Genomic DNA, 22419 nt, shown 5'->3' with positions numbered 1-22419 from the left:
GATAGAAAAGGACAGGCTTTCCCAAATCCTGGTACCAAATCGCCGTGACTCCTTTTCCTCCTTGGGCCTCAATTATAAAATAAATAAAAGGGCAGGATCGGAATCCATTCTTTCCAGGATCATTCGCTGAGGGCTTCCTAGGTACCAGATCTATGCTAAATGCTGTGGATAAAAAGAAGGATCATTCACTGCTTCTGCCCTTGTAGTTTACAAGCCCTCCAGAATTTTCAGTTTTTCTTCCAGCGATGGTGTTCAGTGACTGCTGTATTAACAGTTTGCACAAATTTGGTCCTAGATGGTATCTTAGGTTGTAGAGTAAATATGATTATCTTTGTAGTAAAGTTTGAGAACATCTGGTTCCCATTTCCACTTCGTTAGGGAAGGTTTTATGGAGGAAGCGACGTTTCAGGGGGTCTTTAAACAGGGGGAAGGTTTTATTCCGGGGCCTTAGAGCTCCAAGAGTTGACTGTATGTTCAAGCATCTATTTGGGAGGTGTCTAAACCACATTTGCGAAAATATAGATGTTCTGCTATACTGAGGGGCGGGGGCCAGTCATGTGTCATAGCCCATCATGAATATTAGCCAAAATCCAATGCCCCGTGGTAATTTGTATTGTCATTATTCTGGGACAGTCTTGAAATAGGTGTGTTGTACCCTAATAAACAAACAAAGCAGTTTCCTAAAACAGCTTTCAGATATGTCAGTCTGTAATATTGTCTTGCCCATGGATTTCCTTATATAATGTGGTCCTGGCCAAAGACCGCATCTCCCCTCTGTCTAGATGTTTCCTTATAAAATGTATTCCCTGCTTAAAGACATATCTCAGAAATGCTGGGAAGAGAGGAAACAACATAAAATTTTTCCAAAATAGTAACAACTTTATTAGAAAAAATTCATTCTGAGATTCTCATACGGATGTTCCAACATTATCCAACACTATCACTCACAAAGTTGTCTTCAGGTTGTTAAGAAGAGAAAGAGAGGACAAACAAATTCGACTGTTGAGTTCATACAGGATACAAAGTTCAAAGAGGGAAATCTGTTTGCTTTTGTATTGAGACAACTTAAAATACAATAAATCTCATAAGAATTCAGGGTCTCCAAATCTCAGATGCGAGTAATAATAATGATTCAGTAAGAAGCAAATATGTCTTGGCTAAAAGCAAAATATCACTTATGGAGCATCCTCGAGGACTGAGGACTGACCTTTACCAAGACAATCAAATGCAAAGTGAGGGGGAAATATTACTTGGAAGAATTGCTTCTTCTTGTTCCTTCTTATTTTCCACTTTCTTCTTATTCTTCTGCTTTCTACTTTGTAATGCCTTATATTATTTAGGATTCGGGCATCTTCCACAAATGTTGAAAGATGCCAGTGCAAACGAGAATCTAAACAATGGTTGGTGTTCTCAAATTGTCTGGATTTTAAAGGGTCACAGTTAATCTGAGTGGCACCATAAAGGGCAGATAATTCACATTGCTTACATTGAAAGAACCAGCTCTTCAATTAAAAATAGTAATGCCTGCTTTTCCTAAACCTCTTACTATAAAGAACACCTAAAATACTGATAACCAAGAATTTGTTTATAGCTCAGAATATAAAAACTTTATCCTCATAGCATTTTCATGTCAAAGTATTACCGTAGTTTGTTTAAAGAAGTATTTTGATCTTTATGCAAAAAGATTTGTTTGAATAGGATTATTATTACTATTTATTCTAAAGCATTAATATTCATTGCAAACATATGCTGTTGGGTGATTTTATTTATAAAATGCTGTCTGTAGATGAAAATTAATGGGGATGTTCTTTCCATTAAAATTTTCAACCATACAGAAAGGAGATTAAAGAAAAAAAATCAAAGATACAGAGATAGACTACCAAAGATGATTTAGAAATCTTTTGGTTTTATCACTGGAACAAGCTATTCTTTCTTTCTCTTCTCATTTCAGAGTGGCTTTTTAGGTTATTAAGCAAATGTATTTTTAAATATGCATAGTTGTGTAAAGCCTGTCATTTAAAACTGACCACTATTCAAACAGCTAGTAAACTTCATGATTATCGCTAACAACTGTGGAGATCTAAATGAGAGTAAAGTTCAGAGTCAGACAATGTTAACATCAGCCAAGCAGATAATGCTGATGCAGTACACAGATACTTTTCAAGCATAAGGTGCACCAATAGGGTTTAGTTTCCACATTTCAGTGGCTTTCACTTCTTCTTCCTCTGGAGCACGTCTGCATCTCCAGCAGGTGTCTCCAGGACAGAAAGTCAAGACCCTTCCTTGAGTATGGCCTCTACAAGATGGCTTTCCCTGGTCTCTGTTCAATATTGAAGATAAGGGATGTTGGGATGTGGGAAGGAATGGGAAAATTGGGGGAGGGGCTGTAGATAGGCATCAAAAGGATAGGGATAGAGGACTTTTGGGTCTGGGAATAGGAGGGGAGGCCCAGGGATTTGTTCCTGTGGAGGGTCTCTACATAGCCACATACTTTGCTCATGTGCCCTTTTCCAGGTCTCTGCTTCCCTGTTGCCCTCCCTGGTGCTCGCACTAACTTGCATTGTCATTCTGGTGGCTTTCTACTGTTGGCCCTCCCCTTGCCACAAAGTGTGAAAACTGAAGGACCTGGCTGCCATCTGTTCTCATCTTGTTCCCTTTGCCCCTCATCATGTGCTACCAAAAGAATGGCCCTCGGGGATTCCCAGATCATAGGTAAACTTAAACTCATGGAGAGAGGAAAGAGAAAACCTCACCCTTCGTGCACTCCCTTGTCACATTCTCAGAACCTGCACACCTTGAAAAATTAACTTCTATTTAAAGATGTATGCAGCTGTGTTTTTTCACCTCTTGGTCCCATTTTTTTTCTCTGTTAAGCTACAGGTTATTAACAGAACCATGAGTTTATATAACCTGTCTTTTCTCCCTCTGGGTGGGGAACTAAGTGACATCACCTGCCTTTTAAGTGCATTTTTATTGCTAAGGCTATCCTCTGGAAAAGGCTCATCTTACAGGACCTTGTGCCTGCAATTCATAACAAATGCCACTAGGTGGCGGCAGTGTCTTTTCATGGAGTGCAGGCTGGTGTTCATGCCAGGTGTTGGAAGGAAGACACAGCAGAAACCCAGCTGTGTACTCACAAATTATGTACACATGTATAAAATATTTAAGTATTATGGTATACATTTATATGATGTACTCCATTAACATAGTCAATATGTTGATTGACTTTAATAAAAAAAACATATAAACATAAAAGGGGCAACATAGAGAAGAAATATAATCTTTGAGAAGAGTTGGTGAGTTGGCCTTTGTTCTTGGATTGGAGCCATTCTCTTTCTGAGCTGAGTTCCCCATTTCTGCACAAACTTCTCTTTGAGCCCAAGCCTCCCGGGCTGAGCAGTGATGGCAGGAAGCTCTGCTGAAAACCACCTGTCAGCCCTCAAATGGGCCATCAGTCACGCTGCCCCTACCTCGTTCAGATCCCTTCTGAGGTCCCGGCTCCAGCTCGCCTCCTTTCTCAAGAGCTTGGCCCTCATCCCCAGAGGCCTCCAACTGCAGGAGACTCAGGTCCTGCCACTGGTCCTGGCAAGCTTCCTGTGAGTGGAGATCCCTCACGGGCATCCCTGAAGCCACAGCTGGTCCCAGTGGAAAGGGCCCTGCCAGGGACCTGGCAGTGGCTGCAACCTGCCTCCATTCCTGTCCTCTGTCCTGGCAGGTCCTTGCATCCCTGCCAGAGCAGACTCGGGCTTTGCAACTCCTCACTCAAGTACTCAAAGTAGGCAAACGTCTATTCGTTATAAAAGTTTTACACAAAGTCGTAACAACAATAGTTTTGATGCCATCATAAAGAGTCCTCGTTTCCCCCAGAATACTGCCCACTGCCATTCAGTAGGAATTTCCTCCGTTGTGGAAAGGACACACAACCACGCACCCTGAAGTCGTTGGGACCATCTTCCCTTTGGCCTTTCTGGCCTCAGCAGCGTCTCCCTGTGTGGGTTGTACAAGGCACTTGGGACCAGATCAGTGGGTATCTAGAGCTACCTGCGTCATTTATGGTCAAGATGGGCACTTGTGCAAGTTAGGATTCTTCTGTTATAGGAGTTACAAATCCAATCCATGCTCATTTGGGCAAAAAGGGAAAACAAAAAACAAAAAAACATGGCCACAAGGAACCCAATAATGGAAAACAGCATGGTGGAGTTGAGCTTAGGGATGAAGGCATCCAGGGACTGCTTCCCTCCCTCCCTCCCTGCCCCTCCTACCTCACTCCCTCTCCCTCCCTCCTCACCCCTCCTTCTCTCCCATCACACACACACACACACACACACACACACACACACACTTCTCCTCCTGTCTCTGGGTTGACTTTATTTTCCCAGCCCCTTTTCTATGGGGAAAGGACTTTTGTCAAACTTAGCTTCTTCTAGTTATCCGCAAAGGGAAGGAGAGAGTTTTTCCTATTAAGTCTGGATGGGAAAAAAGAAAAAAAACAAAAAGCAAAAAAATGGGTGGCCTGGGCAAGGGTGTGTGTATGTGTGTGTGTGTGTGTGTGTGTGTTTGTGTGTGTGTGTAGTGCCCTGGCTGGCTCAGCCTGGGTGTGATGCCCAGTAACATGCAGGATGGGAGAGGTTAGTTGCAAGAGAACCTTGTGGAAGAAAGAGATAAAGAGGATTTCTCTAAAGAAAGGGAGTAATATTTCAAAAAAAAAGGGGGGGAGAGTACTGGGCAGTTTTAAAAAATATCTCCCTCTTCATTGTTCCATTGATACATATTCTTAATTTTAAAGCAAATGGATGAACAGCTCTACCACAGGGAACTTGTTCCTGCTGTCATTACACGGGTTTTCAGGAAGTATTCTGAATCTGTCATAAAAACCCCAACAGATGTCAGTAGCTCCTAGATGTTTTTACTTTAGTCCTGGCTAGTCCTGAAGAAGAGAGCGCCCCTGGTCACGTGACTAGAGCCAGTGCGCCCCGCCCCGGCCGGGCCAGCATTTCTCCCTCTGTCCCATTGCTTTTTGGTCTCCTCTGGGGGGACTTGGGGTTTCTGGCAGGTAAGACCTATGTCTCCTGCCTGGGTATCTTCCAGAACGTGGCATGGAGCTTGGCACAGAAGCTGGTGCCCAAGGAACGTTTCCCAAGGGAATCGATGAATGGTCATGACCAGAAGAACGGCAACACAGACGGACCACAGCTCTGGTGGTCCTCCCGTCTGGGCCCGCACGGGAGGGCGGTCCGCGCGGCCAACCTGTGCCACCGGCAGGAAACGAATCGAGCACCAGTAGAAGGAGCCCTGGCCCCACTGCGTGTACCTCACACATGACTCCAAATGCATATTCATACAAGCCCACATGCATGATTAACTTGGGAAGCTGACAGGAAGCAGTCAGTCTGTTGAGCAAGTTTGTGCTTTATAAGCCAGATGTTTGGTATTATTATTCCTCATTTCCTTTGATACCAGAATGGCCCCCATTATGTAGCAGAGGAAATGAAGGATATGGAGGAACATACAGTATTATACAACAGAGCAGCACCACCAAGCATTTCGGAGGCCTGTTCAGAACCTGGGCAAATGCCGTTAAATGGCAGTTCATTTTAGGATTCCCACTTGGACTTAAGTTAATAGGATTTTTCCCAGATGGACCATGGTGACCTCCCTCCCCCATTGCTACCCTCTGGAACATGAATGTTGACTCTGTGTCTGCGTTTTTCTTGGAAGCCACGTGCATGAATCATAAGCAGCTCTTGCCTCAGCAGCCACTACAGGTTGGGGGGCACAGAAAAGCAGGGACCCCCTAGCGTGTGGGGACAGAGGGTGTCTGGCTGCGGCTGGCTCCGTAACTCCTGCTTGGTGGTCTGGACACATCGCCTTGGCCACTGACTGCTATTGCCTGTGGCAGGAGTACAGACTGCCTTTCGATCGTAAAGTGCTCACAGTGCACATTAACTTCCAAGTTCATGTTTCTCCTCCATGGACTGTTCAAGCTTCGCAGAACACAGATCCGTGGACTGGAAGAGGTGGAGCTCGTGGGTGCAGCAGAACATCTTAACGTCACACACTAATATTCCCAGGCCCCGCCAGCCCTCGTGGCCGTGCTGGTGAGCTGTACACATCGAGAAGGCTCTGGGTTCACGTTTTACCCAAGCCAGTCCAGATCGGGGCCAGAACTGCCCAAGGAGAGAGCGCGTGTCCTCCCAGCACAGTGGCTAGACCAAGCTCATGGCAGTTCCTTTGTTTACCGGAGGCTGGAAAAAACCAGTGGTTTCAGTACACGTGTAACATAATGGGGATTTTTTTTTTTTTTTGGTAAGGTAATGACGAGCCATAATTACTTTTAGAATTAGCTTCTGAGTGAAGTTGATACTGTATGCTGGCTTAATATTTGGAAGTCAGTTTCCCGTGATCTTGAACCTGTGCCAGAACAATTACCAGTGAGTTACAACTGATTCTTACTGGTTGCAGGAAAAAGCTTCATTTCTCATTACTGTCAGTAGTATGTTTTGATTTCACCCATGATACATGTTGGCATCACTTGAAATTTTGATTGCAAAGTGGAAGTTGCCCAGGGTTATGGATCAGCTCAAATCAGTTTTCTGTATAGCATTGAGGATTAATCAAGGAGTCAGAATATGGGGAGATCTCGCATCCTAAGAGAGGTGTTTACTGTGGGTTGGTTCTGCCTTTGAAAATGACCTTCCCTACCCCCAACAGTGGCTATAGGATACTTTAAGTACTTTTAGTAAGATGTTGGAACCATGTCTTCACAAACTGTCATTATCATCTCATGGTTAATTTTATTTAGTTATGAATATTATGATGTAGTAGTAAGATTTTTTTTTTGTCTTATTCTCAGACCCAAATTAGCTGGCCCAGATCATGGATTATGTGATTTCCACGTGTATCAGTCAGGGCTCTCCAGAGAAAGAGAAGCATTGGCAATCGATACATTTTTCTCTGTGTAGGATATACATCATATATATGCAGTGGTGGAGAGAGAGATATTGATTGTAAGGAATTGCCTCACACAGTCGTGGGGGCTGGCACATTGGAAATCTGTAGGGTGGATTGGCAGGCTGGAAGGTCCAGCAGGAGGGGATGAGGGCAGTCAGGAAGTGGAATTCCTTCTTCCTTCAGGGACCTGTTTTTTCCTCCTAAAGCCTTGAACTGATTGGAGGAGACATACTCCCGTTATAGAGGGTCATCTGCTTAATCAAAGGTTGCTTATTTAAATGTGAGTCACATCTAGAAAGATACATTCAGGGCAACATTTAGACTGGTGTTTGATCAAAACATTGGGCACCATGGCCAAGTTGATACATAAAAATTAACCATCACCACCATAAATTCCCAGCCCTTGAGTGAACATGTGATTCTTGCCTAATCTTGTTAGTCATGGAGGAATACAGGTCCTCCTTGGCAGAGATGGCTAAATCATGGCCCCATCTGTCTCTGGTAGGAGCCCTTCCCTACACCTACAAGCTTCTCTTTAGCTCTCATGAGTATTGATGGTAGAAAGGATTGCCCTATAATAACGCTCCTTGAATTTTAATATGCATCCTAATTATTAAAACATTCAGATCAGAGGGTCTAGAGTGGGGCTCAGGATTGTTCATTTCTAATGCAGTCATGCTGCCGTTCTGTGAGCCAAATTATACCCTACAGCTCGAAGAATCTGTTGAAAGAACAAGATGCGTGGAAGATGGCTTGAGTTCGATGACCTTTTTTCCAAAGGGCAGCCAGTCCATGGATATCTAAGTTTATGGGGACCCTTAGGTTTTAGAATCTTCTCTTTAAAAGGTCTCTTCCCAAGAAGATTGAGGGAACAATACCTGATTTTCCTGTGGAACTAAAGCTATGGAGAAGTACTCAGACATCAGAATATCCTGTACACCGGACCTAGTGAAGTCTCGTTCACAGATTGCTTTAAGTGAGGCCAGAATGGGCCATGAAACTGGAAAGGCTCTCTCTCCCACCAGACTGGCTATGGTAATTTTGGTCCCTGTGGGAAGTGTCACATGCTTTGGTCTCACTCTGGACTCTGTTACTTACTAGCCACGTGACCTCGCAGGCATGGAAAAGAAGCCAACATCCTTTGAGCAAGTCCTCATGCCAGACACTGCGCTGGGCTGTGTCACATTTTGTCTTCACGGCAACAATGCTGGGGAATAATTGGCATTATTTCCTATCAGGATATGGAGGTTTAACAAATACAGTTAATAAAGACTCAAAGCTGAGAATTAAAACCAGGATTGTCTTGGACCCAAGCCTACTGTGGTCCAGGACTCTGTTTCCCCATTTGTTATTGGGGCAGAGTAGGGTTCCTGCCTGTCTCCGAATGCTGTGTGAAAAGCAGATGTGACGCTGGGTCTCAATACATTTGTATGCAATTCAGGTGGTCCCAGAAGGGTATCGTTTGTCCTCCTTCAAGGGCTGTTGTTCCAGGAGAAATGTTTAGCTTCTTAGCAGTGATTTTGGGATCAGATGATAAAGTTATTTGTTGTGTTTTGTTTCTGTTTTGTTTCTTGTCTGGGACTGGCACACAGAGATGTGTAGGTACCAGAAGACCTTGACTCAGCTACCTTGATGAGAATAAATGATTCCAGATCCCATTGTTTCCAGCAGGGGCAACTCGTAAAACCCCTTATGCTCATGTTTTCTGATCCTCAATTTTCAGATTAAGGAGAAGCATTCTTATTGCACATAAATGTCTACAAAGCAAAAGGATAAAATCAATCTGTGATCATAAAATGAAGTGAATCACTAAGCTGCAAACCAGGCTTTCTTTGACTGACGGCGACTGACTTTGTTTCCCCAGCCATGGATGGGGTCCTTAACTGCTAGTCAGAGTAGAGGGACATTGTACTCTTTGTAGGCTACTAGCCTGAGTGGGCAGTGGTCCATTCCCAATGGCCCTGGTCAGGAAAGGGTGAGACGGTCAAGGGCCATGGCGACCAGCCATCTGTGGTTTCTAGATCATTCTCGGGTAACTGACTTCTCTCTCCATCCAGCTTGCCGATGATCAGGGCCTCGTCCTGATGACCACGGTTGCCATGCCTGTGTTTAGTAAGCAGAACGAAACCGTGAGTACAGCAGCTGTGTTCCTGCGTGATGTTAAGAGGGTTGCCATCTCAGACACCCTCTGACTCAAGCTCTGGTGACCTTTCTATAGTTATGTTAAGTAAGGGTAGGGGATCTATCACTTTTCCTCACTTTTAATTCTGTTGTTAGGATCACGACAGCAAGAATAGATGAGAGGATTTCTGGCAGGTGTCATGTGACAGTGTGCAACACTTCTCCCAAAATTAGGTGTGAAGTGACCAGAGGAAGGCAAAACCCAGAAAGAATCCTCATGTGTGGTGGGATGAACCCTCCCGATGTTTAGTGACCAGCTTTGTATTAGTTTCCTTGGGCTGTGGTAACAGAGGATCACGAACGGAGTGGCTTAAAACAACAGAAATTTATTATCACAATTCTGGAGTCTAGAAGCCAAAATCGTGGTGTTGGCAGGACCGTGCTTCCTCAGAAGGATCTAGAATATCCTCCCAGTGCCCAGATGTTCCTCACTCTGTGGCAGCTCTGCCTCCATCTCCATGTGGCCTTCTCCTCTTGTGGGTTTCTCTGTCCTCTTATAAGGACGCCAGTTGTTGGATACAGGGCCCATCCTTAATCCAGGATGGTTTGGCCTCAAAGCGATTACACACTGTTTCTAAAAAGGGTCACCTTCCAAGGTTCAGGGCATATTTGAACTGGAGGGAAACAATGGACAGTAGCAATTTGTGTCTTCTTCCGGGAGGTCTTTCTGACCCTGACAGCTTCAACACATCATGCAGACTTTGGAAACTGGGACCCTCCGTGGAGGCCTATTCCTTCTCCTAGGTCCTTGGTTCCAACACAGGTGTGAGAGTTATTCCATTTCCCCCCTGGGCACCAGGTGGCAGTGTAAGTTGAGAGAGCAGTTATGCTAGGTCTTTCCTGGAGAAAGCTTCCATAAAATAAACTGGTTAATGCTCATAGCCTTTAGCTGCTAAAACTTTTGTGTTTCTTCACATTAATTTTGAATTTTCAGAAGGGAGAAGAGACGTCTGTTAGGGCATCTTGGTATGGGTGTGTGTGTGTGGAAAGGTACTGTGGTCCGTGTTTGGCCTGAGAAGCTACCATTCTTGTCTAGCAATATTTGTGGGTGGGGGTGGGAGCTAGAAGAGAGGCCTCGTGGAAACCTGGGTTAATCTCTAGAATTCCTCGTGGAACCTGGGTTCACCTCAATCTCTAGAAGCTTCGAAAAGGCACCAGAGGGTGACCTGTGGTGTGTTGGTTTCTCACTCAATTCTATTCCTTCCCCCGAAGTAACTCATACTTGTCGTTGTTGCTTACTGGTTGTTTTTCAACAGAGATCAAAGGGCATTCTTCTGGGTGTGGTCGGCACGGATGTCCCAGTGAAAGAGCTTCTGAAGACCATTCCCAAATACAAGGTAATGCGTCACCTAACAGTCAAGGGCCAGGTGTCTAAGATACTTTCACAACCTGACACAGTGGTAATGAAAACAGGAATTAAAGAGGCCCCTTTATTCTCTTTCTGGTAGGAGCTGCTATTTTTTTTTTTTTTTAAGAATAGTAACAATTCAGGCAGATCTGAGTAGGTCTACACGTGCTGCCCAGGTTTTTAATGGGTCCATGGGAGTCTATATGCTTATGCGGGTCTACACAGGTTCTATATCTCTGATGATCCTCTAAACCAGTCCTAACTCACCCCAATCTGAGGAGCCCCTAAAATATGTTACTTCTTAGCAGGAACCCAATGAGGCACAAAGAGAAATGGTCTCTGACTCTGTTGCTTGTGCATTCCCTCTAACTTGGAAGGTAATGGTGTACATACAAATTAATACACTTTTCCTAATTCTAAATTAAAATCTACTAAGGAAATTGTAAGTTTCTTTTTTTAACTCTGGGGGCAATTAAGGGGGTGGAGTAGGTAATTTTGGAAGAAAGAGGACGCAGTAAGTTTTAGTGGGCTTTGGGAGCCTAGACCAGCATGAGAGTGTTGCAAGGAGAAAGAGCACAGAAGGAAGGGACTCAGAAACAGAATGGAAATGCCAGAACCCTACTCTGCGTGCAAGACCAGCCCTCATCAGGGACAGAGGGAGGCCATGCTTGCCCCTTTATCCAGCCTACACTGCATTCCCGGTACTCTGTTCCCAGCACTGTTCCTTCAGTTCTTTTAGTTCTACATTTGGGGACAGAGGTGGCTCTTGTGGGACATCCCAATGCACAGGGGTTGAAACCACACCCGCGCCCTCTTCGCCCAGCACACGGCAAACTGGCTTGCTCATGTCTTCTTTGGCCCACTCTCGGATGGACGAGCGCTCCCTTTGCCCCCAACTGGAGGCAGGCGAGCTCCTTTGGGCCAGGAATCTGAGGTTGCTGACTGGCTAACAGGGCCCCCTTCCTTACCACCTCCCTCCCTGACGTGCCGAGCCTGATTCGCCACAGTCGTGAGGGGTCAGGGACCTTCTTGGGCCTCAGCAGGAGGAAGACAGGGGTTAATGCTCTGGAAGCAGATGACACTGGGATCCCAGCTCCATGCCTGAGGAGCTCTGAGTGGACAAGTCTCTCCAACCCTTAGTTCTTCTGTCCGGTGGTGACAACAGTACAACCTGCTCACAGACAGGCAGGAAGAATTGACCGTTATCATGAATTGGGAACGATGGTGACACACTGGTCAAGGGGGTGGGTATGACCCACAGCCTCGGGCCCTCTTCCGTGTGGGATGCTGCCAGCAGAGAGCTGTTAATACCTTCCCCATGCCAAGCGCAGGCATCTGTGGGCTTCACGTCCGCTGAACCCTCGCTAAAATAAAATGCCCAACCAACCAACATGTGAATCAAAGGACTAGTTGACCACATTCTCGATCTTCTGCCACTTTTGAAAATGGGGTTTTCCAAGAATTTTGAAAGACAAAGGAGGAAAGGCTTATAACACAAGGTATATGTGGTAGGCAGTTGGCAACAAGAACAGGCTTACCTTTGGACAGAGGGTAAGGACAAGAGGAAGCCAATGGCTCAGCCCATCACCAGGCATCCCTGCAAACTCTCATCTGAGCAACTCAGCTGAGCAGACAGCTGCGGCCAAATCAGGTCACCTCTCAGCTGGTTAGAGGCAAAGTGAGAGATGCATAAAATGGCTGTTTGCAAAAGACACAGAGTGTGTCTTGCGCTGTAGGATTAGCAGATACCATTTGCCAGGACCTGGCACTGTGCAAAGTGCATGACCCACATCATGGTATCAGGGGCCCCTTGGGCAAGTGTGGTGCTGTTGTATCCATCCTACTCCTAAGGAAACTCAGGTTCCTGTGGCTTCTGTCCGCAGAGCTCGGGGCCACATCAGTAGGAAGTGGTGAGTGTGATTCGAGCCAGGTCCGTGTAACTCCTAGACCCACGAGTTTAAGGAATATCTAAGCCATCCACTTAACATTTCATGAGTTGTTGTCATGCTTCTGTGTCATCCATACCATTATTTACACAATAGTTCATTTGCAAACCAACTTGAAACTTTCTCCACTTAATTACATTTTAATGGGGAACGCCGTATCACCATTTTATCGCCATTTTCAAAGGAAAGCCAGTGTCTTCAGCCACTCTAGAAGAATTGTAAAAATATATATATATATAAAAATTAAAAAATAAAGAAATAGTATTAAATGATTGTTTTATAATCTAAAGTTCTGAACTTGAGGTCTGTTCTCTCATTTTTAAGGTAATATAAAAGGCAAGTGTTAAAGATAGACAAAGTGGAAACTTTTCTTTTTTACACAATTGGAAGGACGGAAGAAATTTAAAAAGAGCTGGCTCTCGCTAGTGATCCTGGCTGATGCATTCAATACCAGGCCCACATGCCACCTAAAATCATCTTTGCTCTATACTCTGGTTTTGTTTTGGGTCTGTTTTGTTTTTTTAAGAAAGTTAAACAGTGCATGGGAGGATGATGGACAGCTAGAGTGAGGACCATGGGGTGGTTCAGCCTGGGGCGATGGACGCCCCTGCCTTCTGGGGCTCCTCCCAGCACCGTGGCCACCATCCAGGAGACCAGGGCCACCCCTGCATAATGGCCCAGGCGTCTCGGAGTCCGCAGAGTCTGATTCTTCCCAGCACTTTCTGTCTGGCCTTTAGCACCTGCTCCACCCATAGGAAAAGAAACATCTTTGAACAAGCAAGGCTTGTCTATTCCCATATGCTTATGCCACGTAGCTGATCAGATTAGAAGGCCAACTTCCTAACAAGAGGACGTGAACTCTAAGCTAAAATCAGGTGTCTAGGCTCCCAAAAGGTGGTCTCTTTAGCAAAAGAACACTCCTGATTGGGTTCACTGAGATGACAAAGGCCCTCTGTCCTCCTGCCACCCTGGGCCTCTGACAACCCACTTCATCTACCCACAAGGCTTCTACAGTTGGGAGTTAAGTTCCAGAGGCATGATAGGACAGCTACCTGACCCTAACCCACATATTCAAGTGTTGGAAACTATGTAGCTCCCCCGGGGGCGAAAAGCCCCGGGAATGAGCGAGGGATCTGAGGCCCCTCAAGATAGTGGACCTTACTTATATTGAAATGCCCGAACCCAGATGCCCAGGATTCCTGGCTCAGTGCTGAAGGAAGGGCAGCCCATCTTTAGAGAATGTTTCCAAACATCTCTTCAGCCTCTTATTTCCTATGAAAAGATGTAGAAACTTAAGTACAGAGCCACCACTGGATACGTGCCTGACAATCCAGCCAGTAGGAACATGATAGGGAAATGATACTGATGACCCCGTGTGTCTGTCTGTCCTCAGAGTTTCCCCTACCGGTCAACGTGCCGAGCTCTTTACAGCATCATCTCCTTAAATCATAGGTGGATGCTGCTATCACCCCCATGTATAGCTAAGGAAACTGAGGCACCCAAAGCTTAAATAGCATGCCAAGTCTCACAACTAGCAATTGAGGATTTTAGCCGCTATTACCCTGAAGCCATTAGGAACAATAAACGACAGTAATAATAGTAGCCGTTGAAATGATAGTTAAAATACTAAAAATAATACAAGAGTTAGAATCAAATAAGGCAATAAAACATTCAATGAGCTTTTTACTGTGTGTTTGGTATGGTAAAAGGGCTTTAAAGGGCCCATTCCCGTTGAATCATTACTACGCTCCCCTGAAGTGGGTGTTCCTCGGCCCTACTCTTAGTTGAGGATCCTTAAAATGACTTTCTCAACGTCAGCTAATCCAAGATGAGTGGAATAAAGTATAACCACAGAGCAGAGGACAATGGGCCACAGAAAATTCACCAGCCAGTGCCTGACTTAGAGGCCTTTCTGCCGTGGGCTTTCCCATGGATCAGGCTGGGAAGTGGAGACGCAGGTATGACCTACCTGAGCCTGAGTCGGCCCTCCTCCGATTCCCACAGAGAGGCTTGGGAAAGGGGGTGCAGTCAGCCAGGGACAGCCGCGGCTGAGCATGCTTCTCTCATCCAGGAGAAGAGGGCTCCAGGGACCAGAGTGTGGATCACACCTTTTCCTCCTGATTAACACCTTGTAAAGATGAGTCAGCTCTTGGCCCTTGGGGTTTTCCCAGAAGATAGAATTCTTTCTTTTCCCTTAGCTTCATAGATTTTCCCACAAGCAATCAGACTTCCTGTAATTTTTATTAAGAATTCCAGACACCCCAGCAATAACTTCCAGACACCACAGCCTCTGTTAACATAATGAGCCATTTTATAATTGGAGTCACTTCATTAGGCCAAAGGCTCTGCACTTGGAAGGGAAGCACCTCCTTCCCTGGGGTGTTGGACCACGAGGCTCCCGGCCTCCAGGAGAACATGCTTCAGGACGAGGGCCCTTTTGGCAGCCCCCAGTGCTGGGAGGCCTTGTGTCTGATTTGTTCCTATTACTCTGTGGGATTGCACGGTAGAATGGACAGGAAGACTGGTTCTAGTTCAAATGAAACAAAAACGAGAGATTTCATCGTGATACTGATATGTGGCCAACAACAAAGGTTGGGCATCGTCTTACTGTAAGCTTTTGGTTTTCTGAAAGGTTCATCCCCAGAATGTGTTTTGAGGCTTCCTCGGGATTTCTCTTCTTACGTCTCCATTAGGTTATGTCCGTGTGCCACCAACCAAGCAACACAACATTGTGACGTTTTGTTCTCCTGGGGAAGACTTCAGCCAGAGAGTTTCTGAATGTCAGGATGACTTTCTCAGGTCCAGCCTTTCCCGAGGGCCCACTGTGCACCTGCCATGACTCCCCTTTTCGGCTCATTTGTAGTACTTACTTTAGTTCAAGCTTTAAAGGTGAACTAGACAATATTTGGGTAAAGCAATGAATGTCTTAAATACTCACGATACTTCCCGGAGCACCTTCCACGTGCCAGGTGTTACGCGAAGGACTGTAGACGTCAAAGATGAGTGAGATGCTCCATGCCTACAAAGAGCCCATTTCGATGGGGCAGGCACTGCCTCATGGAGAACAAGGCAGAGGAGAGAAAGAACCAGCTGGGGCCGAGAGGCAGAGAAGTAGGTGTCCCATTTTCATGCATCAGGGTGAAGATAGTAGTGGAAAAATGCTCAGGCTTTTATGGAAACAAGGTATGGAAAGGAGGGAGCAGTGAGGAGAGTCAGGAGAGGCTTTCTATAGGACATGGTCCTGATGCTGAGCTTGGGCAAGAATTAGCTAGGGAAGATGGGAAGGAGAGGTGCTCTAGACAGCTGGTGTTTATGAGTAAAGGTGTGGGTGGGAGAGAAAACTGCAAGGGGGTTGTTGTCACGGCCGTGTGCCCTAAGATGTAATGCGTGGAAGGAGATAGAGAAGGGTACTTAGGTAGGGACCAGGACCAGGAGACCTGACGGATAGCCCCATGGATTTTATCTTGCAGGTGAAAGAGATCTTTAGTGGGTTTTATACAGGGGAGCTACAGGGTCACAGTTGTTTTTGACCTTGATCAATCTGGAGGATGGCTTTGTTGGGGCCTCTGTTTGAGACACGAAGGGCAGTTAGGACCATTGTGGAAATCTATTACATTAAATCAACATGGGTGGTGGGGTTGGGAAGCAGCAATGAATCTGAGTAATTTCTGCAAGAAAAGATAGTGATTACTTGGATTAAAAAGTTGGGAATGAAAGAAAGGAAGAAGTCGAAGGTTGATGCTCTGGCTTCTAACTTGGGAGTCTGGGTGGGTGGGTGGTTCTCCCACAGAAAGAGAGGAGCAGAAGGAGTAGTACCCACCATGTTGGGCTGGGTGAGTCTGAGGCACCTGGGGGATGTCCAGGTAGCGATGCCCAACACACTGTTGGACACTTGGACCTGCCAAGGAGGGGAGAGGCTACGGCTGGAGCACCGACCCGGGATCGGCAGCATCCGGGTGCTTGCTGAGGCGTACTGGGGGAGAGAGCTAAAGCAGACGGGGGGCCCTGGGGATAGAAGCTTGGGGAAAAAGAGTGCTTGAGGGTAGGCAGAGGATGGGGATCCTATGGAAAGGAGGATACCTGGGTGTAAGGGGCCTGGAAACTGAGGAAATTGAGAGTGTAGGGAGGGAGGGCAGTTGGCCAATAAAACTGGGAAGATTCAAGAGAGCTTTCTATAGGGCATGGCCAGCCATCAGGTGGCCAGTGGCCACGGTAGAGAAGGGAGTTCTGTTCTGGTGGCTTCTTGGTGGGGGGCAGGGGCACAGCAAAGGCAGATTCCAGAAGGGGCACCAGTGGGCAACGGGGAGGCGGGGGTAGTGGTTCCACAATGAGCGGAGGACACTGGGTGCGAAGTCAGCTCTGCCTTGCATTCCAGGGGAGGAAGCAGGATTTCGGTCAGCTGTGTGGGGTCCGAGCTTGAGTCCGTTCCCTTCATTGTTTCCCATTTCCTGCTTTTCCACTTTCTCCCGTCCCTGCTCCTCTTCCTTCCATCCCAACCACCAGTTTGACCACAGGGTATGACCTTGGCCATCATGGAACCTTATACTCAGGCGGGGAGGCAGGCATGAAATAAGCAAAGGCCTTGCTTGATGGATATCTTGATTCCTTATCATCAACCTCACAAACAATAGTTATCATTTTGATTCGTACCATACAAGAAAATTAGAGCGTTTAAAGAGAGCATATACAAGGAGTTCTACCTTCTTCTGAGTGTTACTTTCTACAAGCAAACCAAGAACTGAAGTAAAATGCGTTAGAAGGCCCTGCATATATTAGCAACTATAAAATATTTCTTGTTTGGTCGAATTTTGAGTTTGCATTTCCAATCAAATACCACTCTTGCCTTAAATGGAAATAAGTCAGTCTCTCGGAGTCCTTTTTGACCCCTCAAGTCTGTATTAAACTGGGACATAATAATGGTAATTAATGCAGTGTTGACTGTGTCTGACATTTTTCCAAGAGACAAGATGAAAGAGACGATATACATCTCAAAGGATAGGAAATCTCTGGTTTATCTTTCACAGCATAATGAAATACACTTTATCATTAGAGTCTTGTAGAATCTTATTAAGATTTGCTGGGCAAGGTAACTCCAGGAGAAAATGTCTGTTGCCCTTGACGACCACGTGCATATTTGCCTTATGTAATGCAAGGGAAACTTTTAATTGTCGGTGTTAAATTCTCTGAAGTTAATTCCACATCACCTTGACGTTAAGCTAACAAGCAGACAGGGTCATTCTTGGTTTGTAAACTCTGTTGTCTGGATCATTTAATAGTATCATATTCAAGAATGTGAGTGGCAGAGAATTTGAAAGAAAAAGAACACTGAGGGCTCAGAACTATGAAATAACTTGTCGGAAAAAAATAGAAGGTTTTTTTTTTCCTCCTCTCTCCTTTCACGACTCTGGCAAAGTGGGTTACATTTTCTTTCTTCAGAGAGAGAGAGATCAGTATGGGTTTTATGCCAGGGGCCATTTGAATACATGAATGATTTGTAGGTAAATTTATTGTAGCCAATGGGTGCAGTCAACTGTGTAATAGAAATATTGTCAAAAAGCCGGGATTATTATTTAAATAAGTGCAGTGTTAAATTTGATTACATACTTTTTAAAGCTAATAAAACATTTCATTGCTCTCAAACTATTTCCCATAGTCCCATTTAGTCAGAAAACATAAATTAAGTGAGGCTCTGCATAGAAAATGACCCAGGCTTTGTGTCGATGGAAGCATGCATGGAAAAGCTTGGCAGCCTCCAAAGTTAAAGACGAAAGGATATAAAAAGGGGTTGGCAGGCTCCTGTCTGGGCTGGTGGGGACACTTTTATCCGTGAAGAATTATGGAAAATGACTGTCTCGTGCATACTCAAGATGGCCCTTACGGGTGTGGACTTGTAGGAAGTCTAGATGTGAATCAGAGGAGGCCTCCTCTTTGCTTTCCTTATCACGGGGCGATGGAAGACACAGGGAGATGGATAAGACTCTGTTCGCGTCGACAGAGGGTATGACCAGAAATGTCAGCTACTTTCTTTAAAAAAAAAAAAAAAAGAAGAAAGAATTGTTTTTGTTTTAAATAAATCAAAGGAAAGCCCTTGGATACCAACACGGGGATGTGACATTTTAAATTGTGCTATTTGCTGAGCTTATCCCGGGACAGGTCTTCATTTCTACCAAATGTCAAGGATCAACGCCTTGCATTCATTTTAATGAAATATTGTGCTGATAAGGGTTATGAATGCCAAGTTTAAGCTGTAAATTACTGAATGTCGGGCTGCTTTATGCTTTGTGAATTCACCGGGGAGCCAGCTAATGAAGGTTCCTTTCTCACTTCTTCTTACAGTTAGGGATTCACGGTTATGCCTTTGCAATCACAAATAATGGATATATCCTGACGCATCCAGAACTCAGACCACTGGTAAGAGAAATGCCTATTTCTATGTTTCTCCTTTGATGATTTTAAGAGATTTTCTTCGGCTCTACGGAGAGGACACTTTGCAGCAGCGTTTGCCTTGAAAGTTCAATTTATATTATTTTGACACATAACGCGTAAGTGATGGAAGATAAATATGTTTATATCATTCTCTGATACAGAAATCAATATATATCTATGTGCCTTTATTTATTTATTTCACATCTGCCAACACATGCAAAAAAAATTTTAACTCCAGACATTTAAACCCATCATAACGGGTACCTTATGTAACAAATGATCCCTCACACTCCAGCGAGACCCACTTATTACAAGTTACATTGGACACAACAAATTAGACCCAGGATCCCTGGACATTCATTACAGTGGGATTTGCCCCTGAATTCCATGGCCTAAGCTCTGTGCCTCCTGTGTTGAAGATATTCAACAATACCTTTTTTGTTTAATTTGAACAGTGGCAATTTTCTCCATTCCCTGCCTAAGCCATATCCAGTAGCATGTCTGATGACCTGATGTGTAAACCATTTTCGTTTTGAAGTGAGTCGGGCAGATCTAGGACAGACCACAGTGTCCTTGTCCACCCTGCCCCCTGGGGAGAGCCTGCCTGGAGCATTCAGAGGAATCCGAGGGCAGGTGGGCTCGGTGGGTGGGAGGCACTGGGCTGCTGACCGTCTCCCCTATGGACTCTGGAGGGGCATTGGCGGGGAGCGTGTCTGTTGTCTCTGCACACGTGGCAACATGTTGAAAGAAGGACAACCCTTTGGGTTTGAGTGTGTTTAGCTAGTTTTACAGAAGATACAAAATCATAAAAAAACAATTATCATACACTTTGCTTTTGCGAGTTAAGAAAGTGTCGGTGGTTTTGTATAACCACACACACCCGTGTTTGCTCACACTCTCCTACCCCACACATCCTTGTTTCTCTCATCGTGGGCAGAAAATAGTGGCTCGGGGTCTGCCGGGCAAATGTCTGCTGGTGTGGCATCACGAGGACTGGTTTGCTTCTCGCCGGGGTCGTTGTCTAGAAAGAGCTCATCCTCGAAGGGCGTCATCATCCAACTTTGCTGTAATCACCCCGCTGTTATTGGAGTCATGGCCACACCATGTGGATCCCACATGCATACTTTCAGATGGGACTTAGGGTAATATTTGATTTTGCCAGTCTTTTTGTCAGAAAGGGGTTGGGTTAACTGGTCAGCTAACGCCAGAATTGTAATGTGACTCAGAATTATTGAAAAGTTTGATTGGGAAAGGCTACTAATTTCTGAAGGGTGTTTAGGTCTAAAAATATATTTAAGTCTAAAAAGCTCAGCCTGTTCCCCATGTCCAAGCCACTCGGTGAGGCTTGTCTGTTGGGGGTGGGAGGAGTTATGCGTCTGTGGGGGAGTGTGGGCTCCTAGTGCTTATTCATTCCAAATTGGAGCGGAGCAGAGTCAGTAAAACAATCAAGCCCGGATCCTCTGCCAGTGAATGAATTTCCTTCCTATTTATCAGCTTTTTAAAAGGGAATGAAATGGAACCAAGCATCAGAAGTCACCAAGGTAACTTTTCTCTGCAGCAGTGGACATGAGTAGCTCCCCTCTGCACAGCAGACTCACAGTGCCTTCCGGGTCTGTTACATGTCCTGGTCATGCAGCAGATGGCTTGTTTGCAAATAGTTCATTCGATGCACTTTTCAGAGCTGTGGCCACTGATGGGGCAGACAGAAGACTTCTAGAAAAGCAGGGCAAGCAACCAGCACCCATCATCCCATGACAGCGCAAGTGCTCACCAATACAAGTCCTTTCTGTTCTTCTCACTGCTGAGACACTGTATGTATGGTTTCACCAGAAGTGATGGCCAGGGTCAAGTTCCCATAAATGGGACGGCCCAGGCCAGTGCCCCAGCATCTCACTTGTGCAAATCCAAACCAGATGTATCATTTTGCAACTGATCCATGGTAAGAACATAAGGGGTCCGCCCGGGGGGGCTCAGTCAGTTGAGCCTCTGACTCTTGGTTTCTGCTCAGGTCATGATCTCATGGGTCATGAGATGGAACCCCACATCAGGCTCCAGGCTCGGTGGGGACTCTGCGTGAAGATCCTCTCCCTCAGCTCCTCCCCTCCCTCTCTCACGCACATGCTCTCGCTCTCTCTCTAAAATATAAAATAAATCTTAAAAAAAAAAAAAAAAAGAACATAAGGAATGACCAGGCCATTTATCTATCTCTGACCCTGACTTCGTGTGGTACTTCCTTGGCGTGGCGCCAGTTGTCGAGGGTTACGTGAACACATCCACCTTCGTGTGGTCCATAAGTGGATGTGGACTCTTGCCTTGAGTTTGATGTTTTCCTCATGGGCAAAAGACAGCGGTGAAGCGGGAGGAACTCAGCTTCAGCAACACGCAGCTGGCCCTCGACTCTTGTCCTGCTATGTCCCAGCTGTGTGACCCGGAGTCCCGCAGCCTCTCTGAGCTTCATTTTCTCCCGGATCCTGCCGTAGCCCTCATGCAGAGACCATAGCTTTGTTGTCAGAGTAAATGGGGTCGTGCCTGCACGACCTTGTGTGACAAAGCAGGCCCCAGGACGTCATGGGGCCCACGGTGGTTATCCCAGCCTCCTGTTTTTGTTCTGTTGGCTCTGTCGATCTGTGCTCAGCTTCTAAAAAGGTTGAAGAATGTGGTGGTGGTGGCTGCGTAGGAGGATCTAAAGGATCCTTTTTGATGATTCGGTTGCTTCGATTCCTATGATAAACATTGGCAAGAGATTGTACACACACACACACACACACACACACATACACACACACACGGTGTCAGTTTTCTAGGCCAACTGGGGTCTCTAAGACAGGTAGATGACAACTGTACAAGAGGTTCTCTGGCAGCTGTCCCATGTGAGGAAACTGAAGTTCGTTGTTGCTGTTTGTCTGCTTTTAAACTATCAGTAAAAGTGAGAGTAGGAATTGTGGTAACAGGAGAGTGATAGGTAATAGTGATAAAAATGGTAGCTAAGCATCCGTCCGCGTAGATGGACCACTTCCGGCGCTGACGTGCATGAGTGGTTAGTTCATCTCGGTTTTGCTTACCTTGACCACAAGGGCAGGACGTTTGTCCCCCTCCTTCCCCCTAAGCACCAGCTCACTCATCAGGGACTCAGGAGATGAGCCAAAGAAGGAGCCCTCCAAAGCCACTGTTCATTTCCACTTATTATGGGTCCTTCTGGGAAACGTAACTTGTGGGCTTGCCCTGGAAACCTGGTATCTGTTCCGGACATCAGTCTCCCCTGCCCAGGCCCCTCCTGCACAGCCAAGGACAGCCAGCCGGGCCCCCCGACTCCCTGGGGGCAGGGAACCCTCCTTCTAGCCCGACTCGCCTCTCCCACACCCAGCCGTATCATCAAGTCCTGATGATCAATGGACGCTCCCCTTGGTTCTGGCCAGGCGTGCCAGATTTGCACAGCGGGGATGAGTGTGGGGTTGTGGGCAGCACGGGGGGAATGGTGCATGCTCACGTCAGATAACTCCGATTCCCTCTCCCTCCACCACTGGGGCTGTTTCTTGCCCCTGCAGCCAGAGGCAAGAAGTGGGTTTT

The 22419-nt window shown here is 45.9% G+C and overlaps 1 protein-coding gene across 1 annotated transcript in view; it reads left to right on the top strand.

Annotated features, from left to right (window-relative positions):
- CACNA2D3 (calcium voltage-gated channel auxiliary subunit alpha2delta 3) overlaps window positions 1-22419 on the top strand; it is an 866841-nt gene that overhangs the window by 626254 nt on the left and 218168 nt on the right. The window contains exons 15-17 of the mRNA XM_080820180.1: window positions 9009-9080; window positions 10389-10469; window positions 18763-18837. Of these exons, the coding sequence (XP_080676306.1) occupies window positions 9009-9080; window positions 10389-10469; window positions 18763-18837 (228 nt within the window). The remainder of the gene's footprint in view (window positions 1-9008; window positions 9081-10388; window positions 10470-18762; window positions 18838-22419) is intronic.

This window comes from Martes martes, assembly GCF_963455335.1.
Source record: "Martes martes genome assembly, chromosome: 1".
NCBI lineage: Eukaryota > Metazoa > Chordata > Mammalia > Carnivora > Mustelidae > Martes > Martes martes.
This window is presented reverse-complemented; position numbering and strand designations above follow the sequence as displayed.